This window comes from Epinephelus moara, chromosome 17 (assembly GCF_006386435.1).
Source record: "Epinephelus moara isolate mb chromosome 17, YSFRI_EMoa_1.0, whole genome shotgun sequence".
NCBI classification, from domain to species: domain Eukaryota; kingdom Metazoa; phylum Chordata; class Actinopteri; order Perciformes; family Serranidae; genus Epinephelus; species Epinephelus moara.
This window is the reverse complement of record NC_065522.1, coordinates 8,065,891-8,090,957: the sequence shown is the minus strand read 5'-3', so window position 1 is coordinate 8,090,957 and position 25,067 is coordinate 8,065,891. Positions and strand designations below refer to the sequence as shown.

Here is a 25,067-nt window from a genome sequence, read left to right as displayed (position 1 = left end):
AGGCTGGGCTGTACCAACAAACTGGTATCTGTATGTGTGTATGTGTGTGAGACAGACTGTGTGCATTTGTGCCAATTCCTGAATACTTTTGTAAATCACAGCAAATTCAGATTTTTGACAAGTATATACAGGAAATGTTTATTATTCAGAAATCCAACGGATGTGATTTAAAAGGCCTCTTTAGGCTGTATTTATGAAATGATTGTAAAGCTGTTTGTCACACACGCACACACACACACACACGGATGCCTGCACTGTGGCAGCTGAACAGAGCCAGTTTCCCAGGAAAATTAAGCCTTTGACCTTTAATTTTACACTAACTTGCTGTTACAGCACCACTCTGTGGACATTCCTATTCATCCCAATGAGCTGACTTATAATAGTTTTACAATTTTCATCTCATTTCAGTTCGACTTAATTTGCAGATTCGTTCTGACACGTCTTGGCTGATGCAAACCGAGATTAAACACACGTTTCCTGTTTGCAACCAGGCACAGCGAGAAGCACTGCATTAATGTTCTGACCTGCTGCATGAGTATTTTCACGTTACGTTCACATTCATAAACGTATGGATACTTCTTCTTTTTTTTCTTTTTCTTTTTTTTTTTAACCATAGCTTGCCTCCCAGCCATCCGGAGGTCTGCAGGTGCTTCTGGGCTTGCCAGATGTCTTTGGTTGCTTCACACAGCGAGTGTGATGGATATATTTAGAGATACAGCGCCCTCTAGAGGCAAAGGTGAGACAGCTTTTTCAGGCCAATGCTTGCTGGGAAATTGATTCCCTCTCCCCCTAATTAAACTTGCCTTTTTAACCTTTTAAGATGAATATTTAATTGAATTTTTCCACTGTGTGAACGAATCATGAATATAATGTATTACAGTTGTAGCAGGTGAGCATTGAACAGCTGATGCTGAATTCAGTGTATATGAAATGGTCTTTATTGAGAAGTGTAATTTTCAAAATTATTATTAAATGAGTTGTTGACATGGAAAACTTTCATAGAGACATTTTACAAAATGAAGATAAAATGATACTGAAGATGTAAATTTTTTTCAAAAGTAAAGTTTCATGTATTATACATTATGTATGTGATACTTTTTTACTTAAACCACAATTTACATAAGTAATATAATAAAAAAGGCAATAAAAGCTGAACAAGAAATAAGAAATACATCAATTAGTTATTTAACTTCTTACTTTGAGATACAAAACATTGTTAATACTAAATCAAGGGTGCAGGTGTCGTTTCAATGTCGGGGGTTCACCACAAAAAATGTTGAGTCAAACACTCACTTTCCTTCATTCTGGTCATTTTAATGCGCCAGTTTGTGCCTTTTGTGCATCAGATTTTGGTGTAAATGTCATCAATTTTGCACAATCAAAGTCCTCTGCTACTTTCATGTTGTTGTTGTGGGCAACAAATGCACATGTTCCAAATATTAAGGGGGACATATCCCCTGAAATCTAGATGATTAAAAAGAAAGATTATATAATCAGATAGATTAAACTTGATATAACTGTTGATAGAATCACGTCTCCATAGAGTGATGGAGCCTGTAAATATGAAAAATGTGACACAACTGATGAGCTTGAATAAATTTAAGATATTTCTGTTTTTGTATAAATTATTAACAGAAAACTGGATTGATTGTTTCAGTCTTACCTTCACTGTTTGTCCCCTTTTGAGAAGAAACTTAACTGCAAAACATTTCAGAGAGATACTCGTCACTGCTTCGTCAGGCCTTTATGTGTGTTTACTGTAACTTAATGTCTGTTTTAACTCCAATAATACACAGTAGCACGTAAACTTTATATTAATACCTTCATGTTAACTTCTGCCAAGCTTTACTTTGGCAAGTAAAGTAAACTCACATGCTGTCCTTTGAGTGGCTTGCTGTAAAAATCAGACTCCACTGCTTGGCTTCCTCTTCGACTTTCACTCACCGAAACACCTGGAGGGAAATCATCCAATATGCACAGCTGAACAGAGGATTGTTCAGTAAAAGAAAATAAAAGACTTCCATTTAGTGCAAGTGAGACTCGCTCGATCAAAACGTGGCACTGGGGATTTCATTAAATAACACTTCCCTGAGGATTAATTCCCCACCACTGCAACTGGGACTGAGGAAACTACAAAGGCATGCAAACACAGGTTTTCTCCACGCACACTGAGATAAGTTTTTAAAGACTCACTTGGCGTATGATGAACGATGTTGATTTTATCTAGGGGTGGGGGGTGGGGGGGGGAGAGAGAAGAGTTTCTAAGCCATTTACAGTATGCGGTTTAATACAGTCATTTGTAAGGTGGCTACTTGTTCCAACTTTAACTGCACTGCACGTTATTTATTTTTATGTGGAAGTTCCAGGAAAGCTGAGCTCTGTGGAGCGTCTCTGTGATGACAGCAAAGCTTAACCCTCATATCCAGATGGAGGAATATTTACCATAGACACTGTCATCATCCTCTCTGCTGCTGGTCATACTGGCTCTCAGCTGACTCGACCTCTCCTGCAGAGACAAAGATCACTGCTATAATAAAAGACTGATACACAGAAAACATCCATTTATTTACCAAGTGATGAGATTTCCAAGTATCTGTGTTCTGTTTCCACAGAATGAGAAAATAATATATCAACGTTGTGTAGTTTTGTTATGAATCCTTTCGTACCTTCATGGAGGTCTGCTGGAAAACTGACTGTAAATAATGTCTAATCTGCTTGTTACACAAATAGCTAATCAGCCAATCAGGTGACAGCAACTCAATGCACTTAGGCATGTAGACATTGGTCAAGACGACCTGAAAGCATGGATCCATCCTGCCTTGTATCAACGGTTCAGGCTGCTGCTGGTGGTGTAATGGTGTGGGGGATATTGGCACACTTTGGGCCCCTTAGTACCAACTGAGCATGGTTTAAACACCACAGCCTACCTGAGTATTGTTGCTGACCGTGTCCATCCCTTTATGACCACAGTGTACCCATCTTCTGATGTCTACTTCCAGCAAAATAACGCACCATGTCACAAAGCTCAAATCAACTCAAACTGGTTTCTTGAACATGACAAAGAGTTCGCTGTACTCCAATGGTTTCCACAGTCACAGTTTTACATTTGATCCTTTAAATAAATTCACAATGATAATACCTGAGTAATTTTACTTAAGGTAAGCAGTTTATTTTGGCTTCACTGGACAAAAAACACATAACAATCTTTGAGCATTGGGTAATTCAAGTGGTCTGAAAGATCGCTAGTCTTATGCACGTCCTCTTAACTCTGTTTTCAGGCTTTCGAAAATCTAGCCCATGACAGGAGTCTTCAGCCAATCAAATTTTAGAGAGAAAGCATTACAGCTGGCTGTTCCACAAATGCAGATGCATGTGCACACTGCAAAACTACCAAAAAAAGGAAGATGGACTTATGGGGAAAAAAAGAGTCTAACAGAGAGTCTGACAGTAAATGGAATAAGTGTCTCAGAGATGGACAGAAAATGTTGCTAATAGTTAGCCTTCTGCTAACTGCAGCCAAAGGCTCACAGCTTCAAGTTCCCATTTTTCAGGCTAACACAAGTCAGAGCCTCAAATCTCATTGTGTCTTCCACCTCACTCCACACCACAACAGACAACCTCGCCAGGAGGAGAGCGGGCAGCAGCTGAGGGCACGGACCCCCATTCAGCTGCTGCAGCACCCAAAATCCGGCAAGTACAAAACTAAGCTCCCAGGACTGAGCAGCCCCAACTTCCTGCTGGATCAGCAAACTTTCTGTTGCTGCCATTACACAGGTTAGACCCACTGCTGCTGCTGACTACCAGCCCGCTGTTTGCACTGGCCAAATTCAAGCTGCTACAGCCACCGACCAAAGGTCAGTCACCTGAGCTGCTGCCTGCTCTCCTCTTGAGGAAGCAGTCTACAGTGGCAGGGAGTGAGATGGAGGGATCATGGGGTGGCTAGCTAGCTAATCCTTGTCTCATTTGGAGCCTGATAAACATAGAGAGAAAGAGCAGGGGAAGGAGGGACGGAGCAATGAGCTGAGAGCAACTCTACAATGGCATAAGATTAAATAAATCAATGTATGGGAAACACTGGGTTACTGTATGAAGCATGTGTGTATGCTCATGGTCGTCTGATGGGAGGGGCTTAGGACAGAGAGGGGAGAGCTGCAGGAGGAGGGTGTATTTTCAAATGCTGCTGTTTTTGTTAGCCTTTTTTTTTAGTTCTTCCAACACCAACATTTTTATTTATAATCGAGTATTGTTGAATTATTTTCATTGATAAGTAACTCAAGTAAAGAATGTGAATACTTCTACCGTTAATTTCACTTGACAATTGGGATTATTGTGACTATTATTGTAATATTTTTCAGGAAAAATATAAACAAGCATATTAGACTGCGTCTTCTACACAAGCATAAACCATTGCTTCACAGCCTCAGTCATGATACCTCTGACAAGCCTTTTTGACATGTCATAGCAGGAGAAGCACAGGTGTTGCTAAGCTACTAAATGGAATGCAGCCATCATTCATTTTGTAATTTTGCTTCCCCTACTGTGATATTTCAAACTGGGGTATTACGACAGCTGGAAGCTAGGGAATTTAGTGTGAATTAACATTCATATCAGTCTATTGTCATGACAACAGCACCATTGCAGTTTATTTTTGTACATTTTTCTACCATTTGTCATGTTCTAACAGCTCCTGTCATCCCCTCCCCACCCAGCAGGTGTCCTTAACGCTTTGCACTACTCCCCAACTGCCTGATTGTCACGTGACTGCACACCTGTTCCTCATTCCCCTGATTAGCCACTTAGTATATGTACTGGTTTGTTTTTACTGTACAACTCTTCTTCCTCTGTGTCCAGCTTCATTCATCTATTTTATAAAGTATGTTCTGCTGTTAATGTTTGCTTCTGAGGCTCTTTTTTTAATGTTCATTTTCCGTTTTTCCTCAGCTGACCAATCACTGATCAGTTTATTTGACTGTTAAACGGAAGCTTGAGATGATGCCACCCACACCTGCAATCACGTTTTCCCTTCTTGTCCTGGGAAAGTAACACATGCAAGAAAAGCAATGGTCAGTGGGCTTCATTACTATCACCCTCCAAGCATTTGGGTCTGAGCTAGTGTTTTTATAAATGGCCATTTTCTTTACCCTCGGGTTAATGTTTCTTGTGTTTTCATGTTCCACTGTGAGCACATTGTGTTGCAGCTTGGCATAGCACGAGCAGCAGATGGTTATAGTTTTATTAGGGTTTGGTCCTGCATGCTTATTAAAGTCCAGTGTGAGTGCGATCACAGCGTGTGATAGTCTTACCTGCTGGAGCGCATCCATGCCCTTCTGATCCCGCTGCAAGTTGCTGACGCGCTCCAGGGCCCCGTCCACGGTGAGCGAACCGGCCTTCACCCTCTGCTGGAGCTCGATGAGCTGCTGAAGCCCGTTTATCTGGTTTGGCACAAAGGTGTCATAGGTGGAAGAGATGCTGTCTTCTCGTTCCCGTGCTGCAACAAAAACAGCTCAATAAAAATATCTGGGGAAAAAATCTTTTAAAAATTTCAGCAAATTATCACCACACGTGAGGATTTCATACGTAACATCATAAATTAAAGTGTTCATTTCTGTGACAGGAATAAGACAAGACAGGGTTTAAAGCCACTCCAGATGGCATTCATAGAGAGGATTGGTCGGTAATGTGATTTTGCTTAGCACATCTGTAATGTCAGTGAGTCATGACGATGGTAAGTAATTTTCTGGGTGACTGTGATGATCTATGGACCTGTCACTCAGTGTCACCAACAGTACAGCAAAGCAGAAAAATGGCTTTGTATCTCTGTGGGTGCGCAATAGCAGCAGCAGCTCTTTTCACACTTTGATTTTTTTTTTTTTCCTCATCGTCTTGGCACCCAAATGTGTTGAAATGTGCTACCTTCTCTTTTTATTGCTTTTTTTTTTTACTGTTTGCGTGCCCATTACTGCCGCAGTGACTTCTTTCCCCATGGTGATCACTGCCATTTTAATTCATTTCACAAAGCACCACAAATTATCTAAGAATATCAACATTAACTGATAACACCCAGCAGGTAGCTCCAACAGGTAATCAGTCAGAAGAGAGAAGTCAGCAAAAATATTGGCACAGTAAAAATCCTGCTGTTATGAGTAAAAAAAAAAAATTACAATCTGCAGATCTCAATGTCATAACACAAATTCTGTGTAGAAATAAGAAGTAAAGACACATTTTTGGAGACAGTGCAAGCAGAAATAAACGGCAAATACCTACTGTAGCTGAAGTGTGCCTCACATTTTTGTTATTTTTGCTTCAAAATTGATGGCCACAGCTGTCCTTTTAAAATGAATGATAAAACCAGACCTCCCAACTAGAGCAGAGAGTGAGGATTAAATCGTCAGTGTATTTTTTACACAGATGGAAACTCTCAAGTCTGAGAGAATAGGGGAATCCTGGTGGCCTTGTGGTTAAGACGCACACTGCATGTCCTAACTTTGAGTTCGACTGAGACTTTTGTTGCATGTCATACCCTGCTCTTTTTCGTGCATATGTTCCTCTTGTATATGAATACCAAAAATATCTATAAATGCCAAAAAATAATCTTTAAAAAGTTGGAGTAAATATCTCTTAGGATGTTAACAGAACTGCTGTGTTTGCTGTTTCAAGATCAAAAGCTAATTATTTCATTATCTCGAGATGACAGAGCTCAGTTTCTGATTATAACAGGTTCATTTATGCCAATTCTCAAGAAAACAAAAGGCTGATTTCTCAAGATAACAAGATAATCTATCACAGTAAAACAACTTTTGTTTTCTTGAGATCACGGCATAACTAAGGAGACCTTGAAAATGAGTGTCTGGTTCATTTGATCACACCTGATTTCAGCCTTTTTTGCAAGCATAGTTGTTCTTGGCTTCCGTAGTCATCATTGTGGACAAACCACAAATGTATTTACCTGGACAATGCTTTAATTCCACTTTGGTCTTCTTGATGTCAAATGTCAGGTTTGATCAGACTTTAATGGACTAAAAATTAAACAGGAATCCAGCTACAAACTGGGATTGTGGAGATTAAAAACATGGATGTTAAAGAGGCAGGGGAAGTTCCAACAATATACATGCTCTTATGGCTTCTTGGGATTCTAGGGACTATAACTCCCAACTGTCCCACTGTCCTCTTGTGCTGCTTTGATATTGATCATTCATTTTTGTAATCTGTGTTTGAGTTTTCAAGGTTTTTAAAAATGCAATACTAAGTCGTTGGAGTAATGTGTCATTAACTGATCAACATTTTTCTAGGGAGTCCCATATCAGCTGACACTCACCTTGTTTATTTTGAAGTGATATGAATGAATAGAGATCAGCCTCACTCTGTGGTGTCTTCTTCTTCTGGAACACTGTAAACACAGAGCAGCTTACAATAACACTCTCTATTTTTATATAACATTTATCTAATAAGCTATATCATAATTTTCTGCTTTTTTCTTTCTAATTTTCTCAGAGTGACATTTCCCTCACTGAAAACATTGGAAACAACCCAGGGTTGATGCTGCAGATTTCTACAAAAGGTTTGTGCTCCTTTTTATAACCACAAGATGGCGCCATCACCCTAAACTTACAAACAACCTACAGCCTGTGGAAAGCTACATGTGAATAGCCAGCAGGAAAAAAAAGTCCTATTCGTGTTCCAGAAAAACATAATTGAATCTTAATATCTGTGAAATAACAGGTACCCTGCTTTGCTATCCCAGAGCTTATATCTGTGTCTCTCTGCGAGAAAGACACACACATTCAGCTCTGGATTGAATTAAATGCCATGAATGATGCTTTTGGTTTGGTAGTGAGCACTGAGAATGAAAGGCTACACTGTTTAGCTGTCTGAGGCGGTGGAGCTGCGGCTGTGGGACCAACGCTGGACTGAAATTCAGCATCCACACCCTGCAAGATAATCCCACCTCTGACTGCTTCCTCCATGACAGCGTCTCTCTTTTCCACTTCATGTTCAAACACTGCGTGCTCATAACACAAGCCTGGCTTTATGGCTTCATTCAGAGTGAAATTGTGTGTGGAGTGCGGCTGAGGGGCAGGTCCACACGACTGTAGCTTTGCCTTGCTTTCAGGGTGCGTACATTACTCTCCATGTAGTTTACATGCCGAGTAATTCCATTCACATTTCAGCATTTCAGTCTCATTGAGCTCGAAGCCGCTGCTGCTGCTAACAAAAGAAAAACTCCTCATTATTTCCACTTGTGCAGTGGACTCCAATAACTGGCTCCTCGCCTAATCCTCCACCAAGCCTCATCTCTCCTCTCACATCTTTCACTGCGGCAGTGGGAGTGAGGAGCAAAATGTGATCCTTGTGTGGTTTGAAGCTCCACTGTCTCAATAGATGGAAACCTCAAAATCCCTCTCCTTTCTCTCGTGCGCTCTGGGGACAAGGACGATGGAAAACATGTGTAATGACTTATTCTGGCTGACTTGGCCTTGGTCTGGCCAAGATTGGTTGCAGATGGCAGCCCGGTAGTTCCCTCTCTGTTACAGAGGGGATGGTTGGGATGCAGGGAGTTCAGTGGTGCACTCAATTTCTTCTTTACTTTGTAGGTCCCATCAGGCAGAGAGTTAGCTTACTGGATACTAGGGAGCTCAATAAAAAGCCGCATAATGGAGATAGAGTGCCTGTTGCACACTTCTGATTTTTTTTTTTGTGTATTTTAAATGGGCAAGTTGGTTACTAAGAGGCTAGTGTAATATTATCTGTGGGAATAACAATTAATAGTGGGTGCATGTTTGCATTTGCAAGATGAAAAAGAGACGTCACAGCCGTTTTTAATGATTTATAAGCCTTAATAATACCAGTCACTTTTGGATGTTTCATCTTCATGAAATATTCACGTAGCTGAAATTGAACAGTTAGGGACTGTGGGCTCTCAACGCAGGCAAATGGGTCTTTCTCCGTCTTCTCTCTTTTGTTTGTTTTCGCAGCAGAGGGAGCAACCCTGTTCTTGTTGTTTAGGGGATCAAAACAAACTGCATCGCAAAAAAAAAGGCATCTCCTCTCTATTCAGCAGTGCTCCACTGACAATGGCAATGCACATTCCAGGCACTTCCTCCCACCCACATGATCTCTCAAACTCCCCTTCGCATACTGTGCATAACTCAGTGTTGTTTTTACTCCAAATCAGCTCAATCATGTCTGTGACTTGGAAGAAAAGGATGCAACAAAAGAGTCATTTTTGAGTTACCTTGAGTGATGTAAGGGGTTCTGTCCTCCTTCACATGGGTGCTCTCAGGCCGAGGTGTGGGTGCTGGCGGGCGATTGGCAATAACCACAGCTTTTGTTGACTTCAGGATGGTGTCATACTCATCACTCACCCCCAGTGGTGCGTAGATGTCCTCATCCTCCCCCTCTTTATCCTCTCCTTGTTGCTCTTCCTGCGTATGTTTGGTGGAGGGAGTCCCTAATGCACAAAGTGTTTACTGCACTATTGCTTGCACTTGAGTGTCATGATGAAGTTTTGCATGCTGCTTTTGGCTACTGTTATTTCACAGCTAGTCGGAAGCAACACTACACAAGCTGTGCCCATCAGCAAGGGGAAAATATTCAGTGGTCGGAAATGAACAGCAACCCAGCATAATGATGTGCTGGGGGAAAAAAACAAAACAATTCCATTACCGGCTTTCCTTTGTCCTCCTTCCACTTCCCATCAGTCCTTCACTCACCTGCAGCGCGCATCATTTCGTACACACTGGCATCACCATTGTCCTCGCCAGAGTTGAACATATTCTGCAACAACAGAGCATGAAGAGATGCCTCATCCAAATCACAAAGAAGCAGCTCAATAGAGGAAATTTAGAATTCAAGGAGAGAAATGTCTAATCTGTTATGTTGCTGAGCATTTGCTATGTAAAAAGGACATTTTTTGTCTCAGTGTTCATGCAAATCTTGATATAATGCAGGCTGATTTTTGTAAGAATGTGAATTTATCCTTGGCCGGCTCACTGCGTCCTTCCTGTCGACTCATTTTCTCACCTGTATCTCCCGTCCAAGGCTCAATCATGAGGCATAAAAGCAAAGATGATTATCCATGAACCACTTTGTAAGCTCTGTCACACTATAGGCTGATATCTGCCTCCGTGCTGTGCTTTAATATGCAGTGTTTTTTCATGTCAGATGTGACAAACGTCCACATTATTAATTGCGGTTTCTCACCGCATGCGTTAGGGCTTCGATTGTGGAAAAGCAATTTCAGGGCTATAGCAGGAGGTGTGCTGCTGTAACCCTGCCTGCTGCTGGCTAACAGAAAGCAGTTTTCCCCCTGACAGCAAAGCTGCAGCAGAGTCGGCCTATTTGCTAATAGCATGTTGAGGGACAGACAGGGGTATGATCAGGGTAATTATGAAATCAGACAATCTTCCCCTTTCAGTCTAAACATATCATTTAGTGAGCAATTCAAGACCCTTGGCTTGATGTTTAGACTGCATCCGCAATTAGATTGAGATACGGATATTAATTTACTGCCATATTTCAACTTCTGATGGAGATGTGAGGAACGGAGGAGTTGCATCATTAATTTTGAATTTACTTACAGTGAAAAGCTGCTTTCTCATTTGTTTTTACAGAAAAACAAGAAAGTAAAAAGCAAAAAAATGCTGTTTGACGATGTGAATAACCACTACTCATTTTAAATCAAATAAACTGTATTTACTATATGTTAAAACAGCTGCTGTGCTGTGTTGTAGATTTTCTTTCGAACAGATTGTGGCAACAAAAGACTCCATTATAATACATATAGTAATGCATGCATGACATATTCTGAATTCAATAAAAAAAAAAACCTCAGTCAATAATACCAGTCTTTGCAGTGAGATGCAGCTCACTTTGATCAAGATATCCTCGGTATAACCCGCCATGCTCTGTGTGCAGTTTCCAAGCAACACAGCCACTCATGACTCAATTACAATATTACACTGTTCCTCGTACTGCAAATTACTTATTGGTTGCCATGAATGCATTACTTAACAGTGGAGGTTCATAACAGGCCCAACAGGTAGAAAGGACGGGTTAATTACCACCGCAGCGTGAACATTGAAATATAATAGTTGGATGCTGTGCTTAAGCACAGTGTGGTATTTTCAGAGGTAATTTCTGGACAGGGGAGGGGAATTTATTTACTAACCGCCAATGCTAAATCATTTTTACAGATGTCTGAAACTGCAGGAGCACCGGGCATTCCAGACACATTCAGTTTCACCGCCGCAATCCAAGCAGCAGTGCTTCAGACGAAAAACAGCAGGCATGATTTTGTTAGAGGGGGAGCAAATCTCAAGTGAATCTAGGAGAAGATAAGGAGTGTAAATCTGTTTTCAGCAGCTGAAATGGTCAATTCACGGGCGGCCATGCCTCGGCTGTCAATGCCAGCATGCTGGCTGTCTTTTGACATGGTGGTTTCAGGATGAGAGTGTTCGATGCATGGCAGACTGCAGAGTGCAACACTGAACCCTTCACTTAAGTGCCATGCAAACCTAGTCTGTCCATCTTATTTTTCTGGCATGGGAAAATAAGAGGTGGTCAGCTCAGTGGGCAAAGACACACTTCTGTAAAACTAGATTTACTCTATAAAGTGTTATATTTATTGTTTTAATTTAAACCAGACATGTATCATAGTAGGCTATTATAACAAGACTCTAGTGATACTCAGCTCACTGCGATAGGGTGCTGACCATTTTCTAATTCACAAGGATTCCCCGGACCCCCCGACAGAGGTCCGGTCCCTGAATGTCCTCCAATCCTAGAAACGCCGCTGTGTACTCCTGAAAATATGCAAGGTATGCAGGGTTCCTGGTTCAAATCCGGGTTGGGGGAGCCCTTCTATGCAGAGTTTGAATGTTCTTCCCGTGTCAGCATGAGTTTACTCTAGGTACTAGGGTTTCCTCCCACCATCCAAAGACATGCAGGTTAATTGGTGACTCTAAAATGGCCGTAGTGTGAATGGTTGTCTGTCTCTATGTGTCAGACCTGTGATAGTCTGGCAACCTTTCCAGATCGTACCCCACCTCTTGCCCAATGTCAGCTAGGATAGGCTCCAGCCCCCCAGCAACAGGATAAGCAGTTACAGATAATGAATAAATAATGTTTGTTTATTAACTGGCTCCTGGCCTCCTGTATATTTTAAAAGTGGGCCCTGGGCAAAGCCAGTTGAGTATCCCTGCTGTACAGCCATGCTAGCAGCTCTTTGTGTCCTTAAACACATTGGTGCTAAGAGCTAAATGCTAATGCCAATATGCTCACAATGGAAATGCTAACATGCTGATGTTTAGAAGGTACGGTGATACCATTACTGACCAATAACTTAGCATGTTAGTATGCTAACATTTGCTAATTAGCACTGAACATAAAGCATGGCTGAATCACAAATTTAAGCTAATAGTGGCGCTAAAAGAAAAGTCAGCAGATCATCAAACTCAGTAGGATTCATCGTGTAAGAATTGTAAATATTTGTGTAAAATGTTGATGATGACAATCCATTGGCTAGATGTTGACCTATTTCAGTTGATAAGGAAAAACGCTGCCCAACTGATAGCACCTTGGGCGGATTATGAGACAATGGGCCCCTGGGGACAGACATGCTAAAGGCCCCACCACCACTTCTAAATAAGAGCAGCACAAACAGTTATTATGGTGTTTTTGTCTTCTTCGTTTTTGTTTTTTTTGCTGTCGTTGCATCTCTTTGTAGTCGTTATGCATCTTCTTGTGGTTGTGTCTGTTGGACGTCATTTTGAGTCTCTTCCTGAGTCCTACTTGTTACTTTAAGTGACAGTGTGCAGGTGAAGGCTGGGGAGGGGGGTCTTGACACTTGGGCCCCTGGGCCTGTGCATGGTGGGTCTGTTTAGCAATCCATCCATGGATGGCACTAGATGAAACGTCAGGGGATCACTGAAGTCAGAAAGATTCATCTTCTGGGGAACATGAATTTAAAATTTTACTGCCAATCCATCCAATAGTTGTTGAGATATTTCTGGAAGTGGTGGACTGACATCCTGAAAGCAGCTCTGCTAGCATAGCTAAAGACTGACTCAACATGGTTGGACCAATGTAACATTTTTTCAACAGTCCTGCAAAACACATGCAATATGTTTCTTTTCAGCGTGAGGACGACCGTAACATGCAAATGATAAACAAATCTCTGGACTTTGCCGGTAATGATTTGTGCAGCTCGTGGCCGAGCAAACATAACATGCAAAAGACGGTCGTCGGAATTAACAAATCCCTGGATTAGGAGTGTCACCTAATTTGGCTCTCCTGCATTTGGATAGGAGTACACTGTACACAAACACAGCATGCAGCACATAAATAGCTCTTTGTAGTCTTTGGAGGACCATACAGTTGCAAGCTAATTTGTGTTTATCGAGCCCAGCTCTACATCTGAGAGCACACAGTGGAATCTTGGTTCAGAAAGCGGAGTCCATCCAAATGCCAAGTGACACTCAGCCAAATTTGTGACCCAGTATTAAAATATTAAATAAAGACAATGTGTGTTTGTGTTAGTGATTACGATGAGCAGGCACAATATTGCAATCTGAGGACATGAACATCGTAGATAACAGCGGAGCATTTTCTATATTTGTATTCTAGTTATGCTCTCCCTGAATAATTCAGCTTTCCCCTCTGGAGCAGTTCACAGCTAATTAACAAAGAAGTGTGGTGCCAGGGCAGGCTAGTGGATCTGACGCAGGCCCTGTGAGTGATTCAGCCTGTGTATGAAGCAGGGGACCGATCCATCTAGGATTTATTGACAGAGTGCTGCTACACTGACGCCCAAATCACTGATGCATCATGGGTTGATTAATTGGAGGTGGGGGGAAACACTGCAGATGAGTTAATGAAACTGCTGTGCAAGAAAAAAAAAGAGCAGGAATAGAACCCCACCCCGCACTTCCTCTAATACTTCCTCTAACGCACCACACGGGCGCAGTACGCATTTTAACTGTTAAGATGAATTTTAATTGCCCTCCAAGAAAACCACAAATGTCAGTTGCTTGAATCTGTCTGTTATGCTACATCTATAGGCCTGTTGAAGTCCCTGCGGGGGGACCTCTGTTTGACTCCGCCGCTCCCCTGTCAGCTCAGCCGACTCACTGCAGACTCACAACGAGCACTTTGACTCACTAGAGCGATCTGATCAAACCTTGCTCCATCTGCAGTCACTCTCAATTAGCAGTGTTGCTAGGGGGATAAATACGTTTGCAACAGCTGTTGGAGTGTCTAAATTTCCCTCGAGGGGGAATTCTCTATAGGTCGATCCGAGCCATCAGAGAAAGTTAAAAGTTGTCAGTATTGTAAGGGAAGCGGGGAGATAAGAGCAGAGATTTTCATATGAATAAATGAGCATTGTGCTGCTGTCTGTTTCAAATTGGCACATCGGGGATTCAACTGCCGATACGAGCTTTAAAAGATTACCCCAATACAATGGAGGTGAATGGGATTTTGTTTGTGCTCAAAGCACTGAAAAATAACACTGAAAAAACTTTGACAGCAGCATTTCTTTTTTCCATCTTCTTTTTCTTTTAGAATCAGCACCCAGTGCTGTAAAGTAACACTTGAGTGCAATTTCAAAGTAGCTTTAGTTAAATATTTGAATTGAAGTATATCTGAGAGGTATTTTTAAATCCACTACCTTTTTATGACAGGTGTGAGGCAAAGCTACAGTATAGATGAAACTCAACAGCATATAAAGTAGCTAAAAATAGCTCCACACTGACCTGCAGCCAGTTAGCTTAGCTTTGCAGACAGACTGGAAATGGGAAACTGCTAGCCTTGTTTTGCCCAAAGATAACAAAATCTACCCAGCAGCAGCTCCAGAGCTCTTACAGGAGGTTATGTGCCACCACCAGTATCTTAATGGAGTCATTTTTACCAGCCATGTCAAAGTCATGATGGCTGGTATCATTCTCACTTTGTGAACCTGTGTGTGTGTGTGTCATCATGGCAAAATGTGGTCCTGGTAGCACCTATTGTAGCAGAAGAACTATCACAGAACCCGTTATGAGTATCTTAGCAGGCATTTATATGTCTGTATGTCTGTTTGTGGACAGATTTTGTCATTACATTGGCATCATCACTGTAAAAAATGCAGTCACAGAACATTAAAGATGTGTAGCTGTACAAAGATGGATCTGGTCTGAGTCAGGGGGCTGGGAGTAGAGGCGTAGGAAGTAGGGAAGAGGCCATTACCCTCCACTTTACGCCCCTGGCCCACATTCATTGTAAGTCACGCATCGCTGTATCACAGCTGGAGTGATCCCATCACAAAATGGTCTCCAGTTTTACTTTGTTTTCGTACCGATTAAACACAATGTAATGTTTTAATTTAAATGTGAGCATTAGATTTGCTAGTAGGTGAATTTTTTTCACCAGCTGCGACAACGTCGTGACAGCTGGTATTGCTGTCACTTTGTGAGTGTGTGTGTCATCATGGCAAAATGTGGTACTGATGGCACCTATTGTAGCAGGGCGGACTACCACAGAAGCTGCTTTGACTATTTTGTCGTGTGTTTACATGTCTGTCTGTCCATCTGTAGAGAGACTGTGGCAACAGGATGGCATAGCAACCTTGTAAGATGCAGTCATGGAACTTGACAGATGTGTAGTTGAGATCACAATGAAGGCTGAGTTTGAAGATGGACGCCGGAAGTAGGGGGGTAGGAAGTACAGAAGGGACCATTGCCTCCCTACTTTACACCCCTGTCTCTCACTTTAAGCTGTGGATTGCTGTATTGCAGCAGGAGTGATCCCATTGCAAGATGGTCTCTAGTTGTTTCTCTGTTTTTAGCCAGGCTAGCTGTTTTAGCTCCATTCAAATACATACAGGCAAGATCTGAGGGACTCTAGGTATTGCTTTTTCCCCCCATAAAAACAGATCATGCTCAAGGGGAAATGTTAATTTGTTTCTTACATTGTGTGCATCTGTAATATCTGGTTAAATATTTGCAGGACACATCAGAATTGATGTGGTGTTTTCAGCCTGCCTTCTTGGCTTTACCACTGGGCGCATCATGTGTTTCCTTTAATGATAATGTCCTCAATCCCTAATGAAATTAGCATCGGAAAAAAGCATTATGATCCCAGTGTCCTCCAGATTTATTAAATAAAGGGATGTGCATGCATGCAAGGGATCTATTAAATCTGGATTGCAGCGAAACGTGCTGCTCTTGTGTTACTCTGCGCAGTGAAATGAGAGGTTGAGCAGGAAGAGGCTCTTTATATTAACGCAGGGAAATGGCAGCCATTACGCGAGAAAATCTCGACATTAGTGGCTGTAATAATTGTCTGAGTGTATGCAGACGACCTGCGCTCTGAGCCTCTGTGCATGCATGAACAAACACAGCCTCTCCAGTCTCTGTGGGGGTGTGCATATTCAGGACGAGAGGAGAGGGGTTCACCATCAATCCACTAACTGTGCTGTGAGCTGGATGCAAAGACACTAGTTAGGATGGAGTGAGGTTGCCCCTGACATACAGGTCACTCCTCCTGCTCTCCACCTTTCTGTCCTCTCCATTCTGTTCATTATTGATAAAGCACCACTCACTCATAGTCCTAACGCTTTATTGGTGTTAGTAAGAGCATTCCTGAGTGCTGCGCTGCATCCTCTGGCTGTCAGTCCTCAGGCGCTAAGATGCATTGCGTTGTTTTTCACAACTGTAACTGAAACTATGGAATTCCACTGCGGCAAAATTACATCCAGCCAGCTCTAGAAAGACAATAATATCATTGGGAAGTTTTGATTAGCTCACAAATCAGTGAACATGAGACGCTGTCATCAGATATTGGCATTTTGAGAAATGTCTTCATTGTAAGGAGGGTCAGTATAGCTAATATCATATTATTGTAGTATGTTCCAAGGGCGAATAACAACTGGAGCGGGGTGAAAATTATCAACAGATGAAAAAGAAGAAGAAATAATACGCTGTTTGAGAACTGTAAATATGGAAGTAGTTACCAGTGTTTCCTTCAATAAGACGTGAAGCTCTCTATGGCCATGACTCTTGGCAATCTCAGCAGGAGTCTGTCCATGGCGATTGGCTGTGTGCAGTGCTTGCTCAGCACCAGGACACTGCAGGAGCAGGCTGGAGGTGCTCTTGAGTCCATACTGGGCAGCAAAATGGAGGAGCGATGGTGCGTCTGCATGGTGGAGCTCTGGTGTGGATATTTGTTGGTTTTGTCAGATGGGGGGAATAATTTTTCAAAAGTTAGGCCTAAAAATAAGCATTTGTACACACACTATTCACCCCACAGCAAAGATTTCCCCACTTATATTACTTCCTTTACAGGTGATAAATTGAAGTTGCCCTGATGTGAGCAATCAAACACAACCAGGAGTCGAAGAAAGACAGCTCGGAGGCACTTATTGACCTGTTTGTCATGGAAACATTTCCCTGTGCCCTTTATAGCAGAGTTAAGGATCAATCTCAGGAGCTGATGAAGCCATCAATCTGCCACATAATGAGCCAAGAAATAATGGAAGGCTTTCTTTTCATGGTGGATAATGTGCATCATGCAACAGGAATGCATTCCAACTGTGAGACTTATGTTCAGTCCACATTGCTGCATAAACACATGCTCAGAGGCATGGGCGAATTATAGACAATGGGCCCCTGGGCACATATATGCAAAAGACTCCACCACCTTTCCTACATAGGAGCAAGATACACAGACTTTGCAGTGATTTTAGCTCTTTATTTTGTCTCTGCGTGGTAATTTTGTGTCTTTTTTTGGTAGTGTTTAATCTCTTTGTGGTTGTTTTCCCCCTTTTTGCAGTTATTTTGTTAATTTTTCTTAATTTTTGCAGATGAAAGCATGGAAAAGAGTGGAAAATTTAAATTAATAAGCCATTTTGTTGCATTTACATAAATGCTGCTGATGTCTCGTATGGCATCATTTCAATTAATCATTATTTGTTACAACATGAACCAACTATATGTTACTTATGTGTAGATATTATGAAAAAAAACATTTTCCACACAATAAGGGACTAAATTACTGTTGTGTTTTTGTGTTGTTTTGGAGTATATCTTGTATCCGATCAGACTGCAATGAAATATTTTACAGATTCCTGTCAAACACAAATAATTTTTGATAAGATATACTGTCAGCAAATAATTTTAGATCTTTGCTTATAAATAAATCAAATTAAATTAAATTAATTAATTCAATTAATTAATTTAAATTTAGTGAAAGTTGGACTGGGTTGGGTTTTTCTCTCAGTGTACAGTAAATGCTTGTAATTTTTCATTGCAAAGTTGTGAGTAAGAAATCTCACAGTGCTGTACCTCGTTCAGGTTTGTTTTCACACTGCAGTCCACAAAATCCTCCACTGGGCATGCGCTCCAACAACATGGACAACAGCTTCTGATCCAGCTTCTCCACAGAAGACAACTGAAGAGACTGAAATCCATAAAGAACATACAGTTTACAAGCAGAACACATTTTGAAATAGAATATTGAGGCAAGGCAAGTCAGTACAAGCAAATGACTAACTAAAAGTTGAATTTGGTGAGGAATCAAAAGCACCTACAAATAATGGATTTTATGGTGAAATACAGTCTACAGCGGCACAATAAAGATGCCAGGTTGACTATAACAACACGCATCCGAGTCTCCGTCGTGTCAGTCCAGTCTTGTACTTTGAAATTCTCTTGGCAAATTCTTCTTTTGGCATCGCTCGACTTTGCCTCTTCAGCAAAAGAAACCTAATCAAATTAAGTGTTCATGGCAGAAAGAGGCCTGAAACCTGCCGTCTCTTCATTTCCAGGGAGGAGACGGTAAACAGTGGCGCATATAAACATCAGAAGAAATATGCTGATTCAAATGGCTTGAAGTGGATCAATTATAAGCAGGGTTCTGGGGCGTCGATTGACTAATTTCTATTACTGCGTTACATAACGATGAGTCACTAAGTAACATAACACATTCAAAGTGCCTGAGAAGAGTCACTTTTATTGAGGAGGAGAGAATAGAACAGCAGTCAAATATGCTTCCTACATTGCTAAATCAATGATTGATAGAGTCATTTGAATATATTTGCAAGTGTTAGAGCTTTAAAACTTGAGGTGTGCTCACTGCTTGTTCTACACAAATTAACAGTCTTTGCTTACAGAAAGTAACATTAATGAATGTATTTATCACATGTAAGTGAGAAGTTTGCCAGTTCTTCATGCAGACTACAATTTAATATTCAAATATGAAATGAAATTTCTACTACTAGCTTCGTATTAAAGGAGTCCTCCATTCAGCATTGAACTTTCATAAAGTTTGGGGACTGACAACAAACAGACCGAAGAAAGAATGGCCAAAATCAAAGCAGCAGAAGCCGATATCCTGACTTTTTGTCCATAGTATGGCAAAGGTTTGAAAAACTCTCAATCCTACATTTCCACATTAGCATTTACTTGTTAGACCCTCCTTGCCTGGTGTTGGGGCAATGAGTAACTTGGATTAAAGCGCCAAAATAACCTTGATGACATTGCCAATCATAAAGCTCAGATAAGGAACAACGATTGAAGTGAAGCAACCCTTTAATGTCTTTACCTGACACATGAAATCTACAGGGTCTGCTGCCTTGGCTAAAAGGCAGGATATTTCCTCCATGTTGCTGTAGTACTGCAGCTGTGCCTTGCTCAGTGGCACTCCATTGCGATACACCGTCACTCGTACATTTCCTGCTGGAAAATCTTCAACAGAAAACATACAGAAACTGTACACAGGCAGTGTTAAAACAGAGCATTCAGACAAAAGATGTCATTATAGTCAGTATTTTGTTAATCACACATCCATTACTTAGTTATCGTTTTGTTTACCTGGTGCACTGAGACACAGAATCCGTTCATTCCAGCACACAGGCTTCACTCTCAGCATCTGATTCTCACCAGTGAACTCAACCTCAGCGTCGCTGCCGACCAACTTATTTTTCAAAAGAATGAACAATTCCATAGAGCTCTGCCAAAGAGACAGTTCAGTGCAGTCAATGTTAGGGACGCTTTATGAAAAACAAAATACTGACTGAGTGTCTCACCCTGCATGGAACTCTGGAAGGAACGACCACAATGGATCTGACACTGTGGGCTCCAGCTGACTGCATTTGTTCCACCTTTTGCCCTGATCCTGATAGTTTCCTTGTCAAGGGGGTGACATTTGCCGCTGAGGCTAACGCACCTACAAAAGATGGGACATTGAATCTCTTGCTGAGTTATGTAGCCTACAAATGATGTCTGCAAAATTGGTTTCAGATACCATAAACTATCCAGGTGCATTTTTAGCCATACTAGCCAGCCCTAATGTGGCGAACGTGGCTCTAATGTCAAAAATACACCAAGTGCGGCCTGCAGTGGTGCTTCTATGTAATGGCAATGGAAAGCAGCTGCGGCCATCCCAAGCTGCAGCCTTTTGATTCTGTGGCGAAGTGCAACCAAACTGATAGTCAACAGTTAGTGCTAAATTGCAGCCAGAGAATACCCATTGCCCACTGCATGGCTGCAAATTATTTGCAACAAGCTGCACTGTGCTGCTGTTTTGTTTGTTTTCAGCATAAGGAAATCTATCTCCCTAACTTGACGCATTGCCATGAAACTTGACATTTATGATCCCCTGAGGACAAATCCTACTGACTCTGGTGATCCTTTGACTTTTCCTTTAGCGTCATCATGAAGGTCCCATTCATGGTTTTGATTTGAATGTCTCAACAGCTGCTATAAAATTGCTTTTAACATTCAAGTCCCTGTCAGGGTGAAGTGTAATCACGTGGCAACTCCATTACCTCTCATCTAGCACCATTACCTAGTCAAAATTTCAAAAGGTTTATGGTGAGCCTAAATACCTGCAAAACTATTGACATTCTCATCAGCCTTTGCTGTACTTGGTGTGGTTAGTGACAATTAGCAAATGTTAGCATGCTAACAAACTAAAGTAGCTAAGGTGAAAAATGGTAAACATAACATTACACCTGTCTAGCATGGAAACACTGTCAGACATTAGCCTACACATGCTAGCATGTTGTCATTGTCATTCTGAGCATGTTAGCACGCCTTTAGCTTCACACCACATTGTCCGTCAGTAGTCTGACAGAGCAGCATGGCTGTGTAGAATCTTTGTTTCATTATTAAAACTGGTTTAATTACACTGAAGATCCAGTGTGTAGGATTTAGTGTCATCTATCAGTGAGGTTGCAGAACTGAAACTTCCCCCATGTGCCAAGGCTATATTTGAGACATGTTTTTGGGAATCCTGTGGGTCACGGGATTCCTGTGGTATACTGCAGGATGGGAGTCAATTTTACTATTTCTCACATGAGCGGAACAGTTAAGAAATAAGAGTCAAAGGAAATGGGTGAGATGGGAATCATAATATATTGAGCTAGCAATGTGAATTCAGCAGCTTATAGTTTAAAAACAAAAAAACAAAAATTTGATTTTTACAGACCATATGAAATATATGCATGTATTTAAGAGCATAAATGTCCTTTTTATGTTAGCATGTGAAATAGGATCAATATTATTGATATTGTAATGCAAATTACCAATAGCGCGTTAATGGTAATTCCTATTATGTGTTAGCTTCGAGCTAAGGGACTAAGCGCTAGTCATTTGCCATATGGTTATAGTAGTTAGAATCAAAATAAGGTTTATTATCAAGTAGGTTTTCATTTACAAGGACTTTGCCTTGGTGTTTGGTGCATATAATAAACATATTAAGATGAAATTAAATTAAAGGCAACAGTGTAGAACACATGTACACAGTTCTAGACTAAAAAATTGCAATAAAATTTTAAAAACTTCCTAGAAAATTTTATAACATAACAGCTGTATATATGTCTGGTATGTTAGAAGACATTTCATCATCATACTATACTATATAGTTCAAGGGTAGGCAACTTTTGGCTCTAGAGCCCCTCGGCCCCTCTCCGGTGGCTCCCTGTGGCCATGACAGAAAATTATATGGAAATGAATATCTGAATGAATAACTTTTTGTTGTTGTTGTTGTTGTTGTCTTTTTTTATAAAATTTCAATTTTATTTATTGTTGCAGGCCTAAGGTGATTCTTACATTCTTCAACTATAAAAATGCATAGCCAATACACCAGTTTAAAAAACTGTTTTAACATTTCGTCAACTAAAACATGCGTCATATGTCTGTGACCTGGCACCTTTTTATCAACAAACATCATTAGCGCAGTAGTCTTGAGTCTTGACAGCCAGGCTAGCTGTGGATTCCAAATCCAAAAACGGAAAAGACTCAGGGGCAAATACAGAATTTAATAGTGCATGGACAAATTTGTTTGCTTTCATTGGCTTTGATAGGCTAAATTTGACTTAAAAGGCTGTGTTACACTCCATATGTAGATATAAACAGCTCAATGTAAGGTAATAAAAACATAGCAATTCTGATTTTCAGGTGATTATAAACTAATTAAAACCTAGTTATGAATATGTACTATTTCTGCTAATAGATGCCCCTCAATCTTTCCCTCTGGACCTTAAAGTCAAAAGCCCTCTGGTATATATTGTTACAATCGACATTTTGAGTGATGCAAATAGAAAACAGAAAGACAAAAGGTCTCATTATTTCTTCACTGTTGATTTGGCTTTTCTGGCAGTCATCAGAGAAATCCGTCCCGAAGTGTACCTTCATCACCTGTTTACTCCTACATGTCTGTTGCGTGCGCTAACAAACAAACAGCAGCATCCTGTATGAATAGAGAAGGCACTCCTGGGTTAAAATATAACTCTCAGTGGGATTCAGGCCTGAAGCACTTCACTGTATCAGTGCAATGAAGTGATACAGAGTGCACTTGAATTTGCATGGCACCGAGAGTAGTCAGTGGTGGCCGAAGAGGAAAGACTGGCCTATTTGCATCAGATGTTCCTCCTGCTCGCACACACACACCTGTTTAAATACGAGCCCCCTCCTCCGCTTTATGATCTTATACAAATAGTGCAATTAGGAAAAACAGGGAAGGGAGGCAGAGGATAACTGGCAGGGCAGATGAGGATATGCTGGAGATACACCGAGTTTTGCCAAGGAAGTCTCTGCAGCTGGTGCTTAAAAAATATTGGATGTCAATCTCCAGCACACACAATTCACGGGGAAAAAGAGTCGGTAAACAGGTTTCCAAGCTGCTGCTCAGGCACTCTTACAAATAATGAGCATTCTTTTCCCTTTGCATTCATGGCAGGGGAGCGACAAGGCCATGTGAAATGTTTCCTGAAGGAAGGGCTACTGAAGAGGGTGATTGTGTTCTGGGTTTGTAAGACTGGGATGCAAACTGTGACTAAATTGCAGTCTGTTTTACTGTCATGCATCAGGATATTTCAATGCAGTATACAGGAAGTCATTATAATGAAATATATTAGAGTTTCAGTGGATATTTAAGATTAAAATAATGTTGAAAACTGGGCATTAGCGATTGGAATAACACCTCACAGCTTTAAATATATTGAATAAACGCACAATAAATCAGATATTGAAGTTGCAGGGAGGCAGGTGGGATTTCACACCTCATTGGTTTCTGAAATAAGGTCAGGGACCTTTAGGGGTCTTGGAGGGCATTCTAGGAGGTCCCCAGTAAATTATAGAAATAATTGAATTTCACAATTAATTAATTCTGCAGAAGCTGGTAACATGAGAGAGCAATTATTTTGCACTTTTACCTTCCTTTCTAGAGTACAGCCACTAAGTCACATCTTAAGTCGATTTGGTGGTCCACAAAAAAAAGTGAAAATGACATTTTTTTGGTGACAATGCCCTACCTTTTCTCGCAATATCGGTCACAGCGGTCAGATACTCATGAGCATCTTGTTCACTGGAGATCTGTAGGCACTCGCCGCCGTTCAGGGGCACCAGCTCCAGCAGTGGGCTCAGACTGTCCACCCCACAGAGCAGCACCACCACATGAGCTGCAGGACGCAAGACACGGGACAGGAAGAAGCGCCGCTTCTGGCACAGACCCTCCAGCATGCCCTTGGAAAGGATCAGCAGCTTGCAGGTGTACTGGGCCAGCCTGAGGAAGTCGTCCTGCGGGCTGGACACTGCAGCAATGTCATAGCAGCAGATCCCAGCCTCTGAGATTGGACCGGTGAAGACTGACCGCAGATAGGTGGCCCATTGTTCTGCCTCTGTCTCATAGATGATTAACAGCTCCTCAGCTGCAAGAAAATTGTTTTAAAAATGTTTTAAAACCTACCTTAGCCCCACATTTAGGCTGCATAAGATATATTTATAGCAAAAGCAACTAACCCACATGGTGGAAAACACTCTGCTGTCACTCTATCACATAACAAAACTTAACATACTGCTTGTAGAGGATGCAGTGACATGCCTTAACTGTCAAACATTGCTGTTAATGTTGCTTTGACATTGACATATACAAAAACAATCAAAGCATAGCAATTCTACTAAATTCTATAAATATTTTTCCAAGAGCCAGTATTAATCAAACTGTTGCTCTGGGCATTGCAAACAATCATAAATAAGCAAGACTCATACATTAAAGCAATTAATCATCTTCATTACCCCAGTAAAATGTAATGAAAGAATAAATAAATAATGCAAAGGGACAGCTTACCTGTCTGGCTCATGGCTGCTGCGTTGCTTGTCTGCAGGTCTTACTTCACAGTGACATGGAGAACAGCGCTGCTATTGTCAGGAGGAGCTCAGATAAGAGGGAGTTTCCTGCTACGCCAAAATGGATAAAGAAATCAGACCATTTTTTTTAAGTGAACATAAAGCTGGTTCTCTGGTCCGGTGACAGGGAAAGTTTGTTCCATGTGAAGTTTTTTTTTTTCTTTAATTTATTTTTTATTTTACTACAGCACTAGTCCAATTGCAGCAATTCCAAGTAATTTAGTCAGCAGGATTAAGTGTACTTCATGCGATTTTATTGGGGTGGAAAATTCCCAAAAATGATACTGTGGATTGGACATGAAACGCTTGTTTTCCGAGTTTTGTTTTGCTGTCAACAAGTTGCTTGTGCTGGCACCACCAAACCTGGTGCACAAAATGGGTAGTTGTAAATGCAAAGCCAATGTC

At 41.2% G+C, this 25,067-nt stretch overlaps 1 protein-coding gene across 2 annotated transcripts; it reads right to left on the bottom strand.

Moving 5' to 3' along the window:
- Positions 1-1,022: 1,022 nt before the first annotated feature.
- Positions 1,023-24,634, bottom strand: LOC126404086 (B-cell scaffold protein with ankyrin repeats-like). 2 transcript variants are annotated; one of them, XM_050067075.1, is made up of 16 exons: positions 24,604-24,634; positions 23,789-24,184; positions 20,060-20,199; positions 19,845-19,983; positions 19,576-19,718; positions 18,318-18,432; positions 16,988-17,184; positions 9,711-9,774; positions 9,233-9,448; positions 7,316-7,387; positions 5,304-5,488; positions 2,443-2,506; positions 2,194-2,223; positions 1,873-1,952; positions 1,664-1,698; positions 1,023-1,554 (listed from the first exon to the last, which is right to left on the bottom strand). In XM_050067075.1, the coding sequence occupies exons 1-15, from the start codon at positions 24,614-24,616 to the stop codon at positions 1,666-1,668; spliced, it is 1,887 nt and encodes a 628-aa protein (XP_049923032.1). In that variant the 5' UTR covers positions 24,617-24,634; the 3' UTR covers positions 1,023-1,554; positions 1,664-1,665. The 2 variants fall into 2 exon arrangements, with proteins under 2 accessions (XP_049923032.1, XP_049923033.1); XM_050067076.1 differs by having other exon boundaries at positions 1,023-1,464.
- Positions 24,635-25,067: the final 433 nt, after the last annotated feature.

Excerpts from the sequence above, each read along its gene's own strand:
- LOC126404086 (XM_050067075.1), bottom strand. Across the intron at positions 17,185-18,317 it reads TGAAAACAAACCTGAACGAG|AGCTCCACCATGCAGACGCA; the intron begins GTACAGCACTGT and ends TATCCACACCAG. Across the intron at positions 7,388-9,232 it reads AACCCCTTACATCACTCAAG|TGTTCCAGAAGAAGAAGACA; the intron begins GTAACTCAAAAA and ends CTGTGTTTACAG.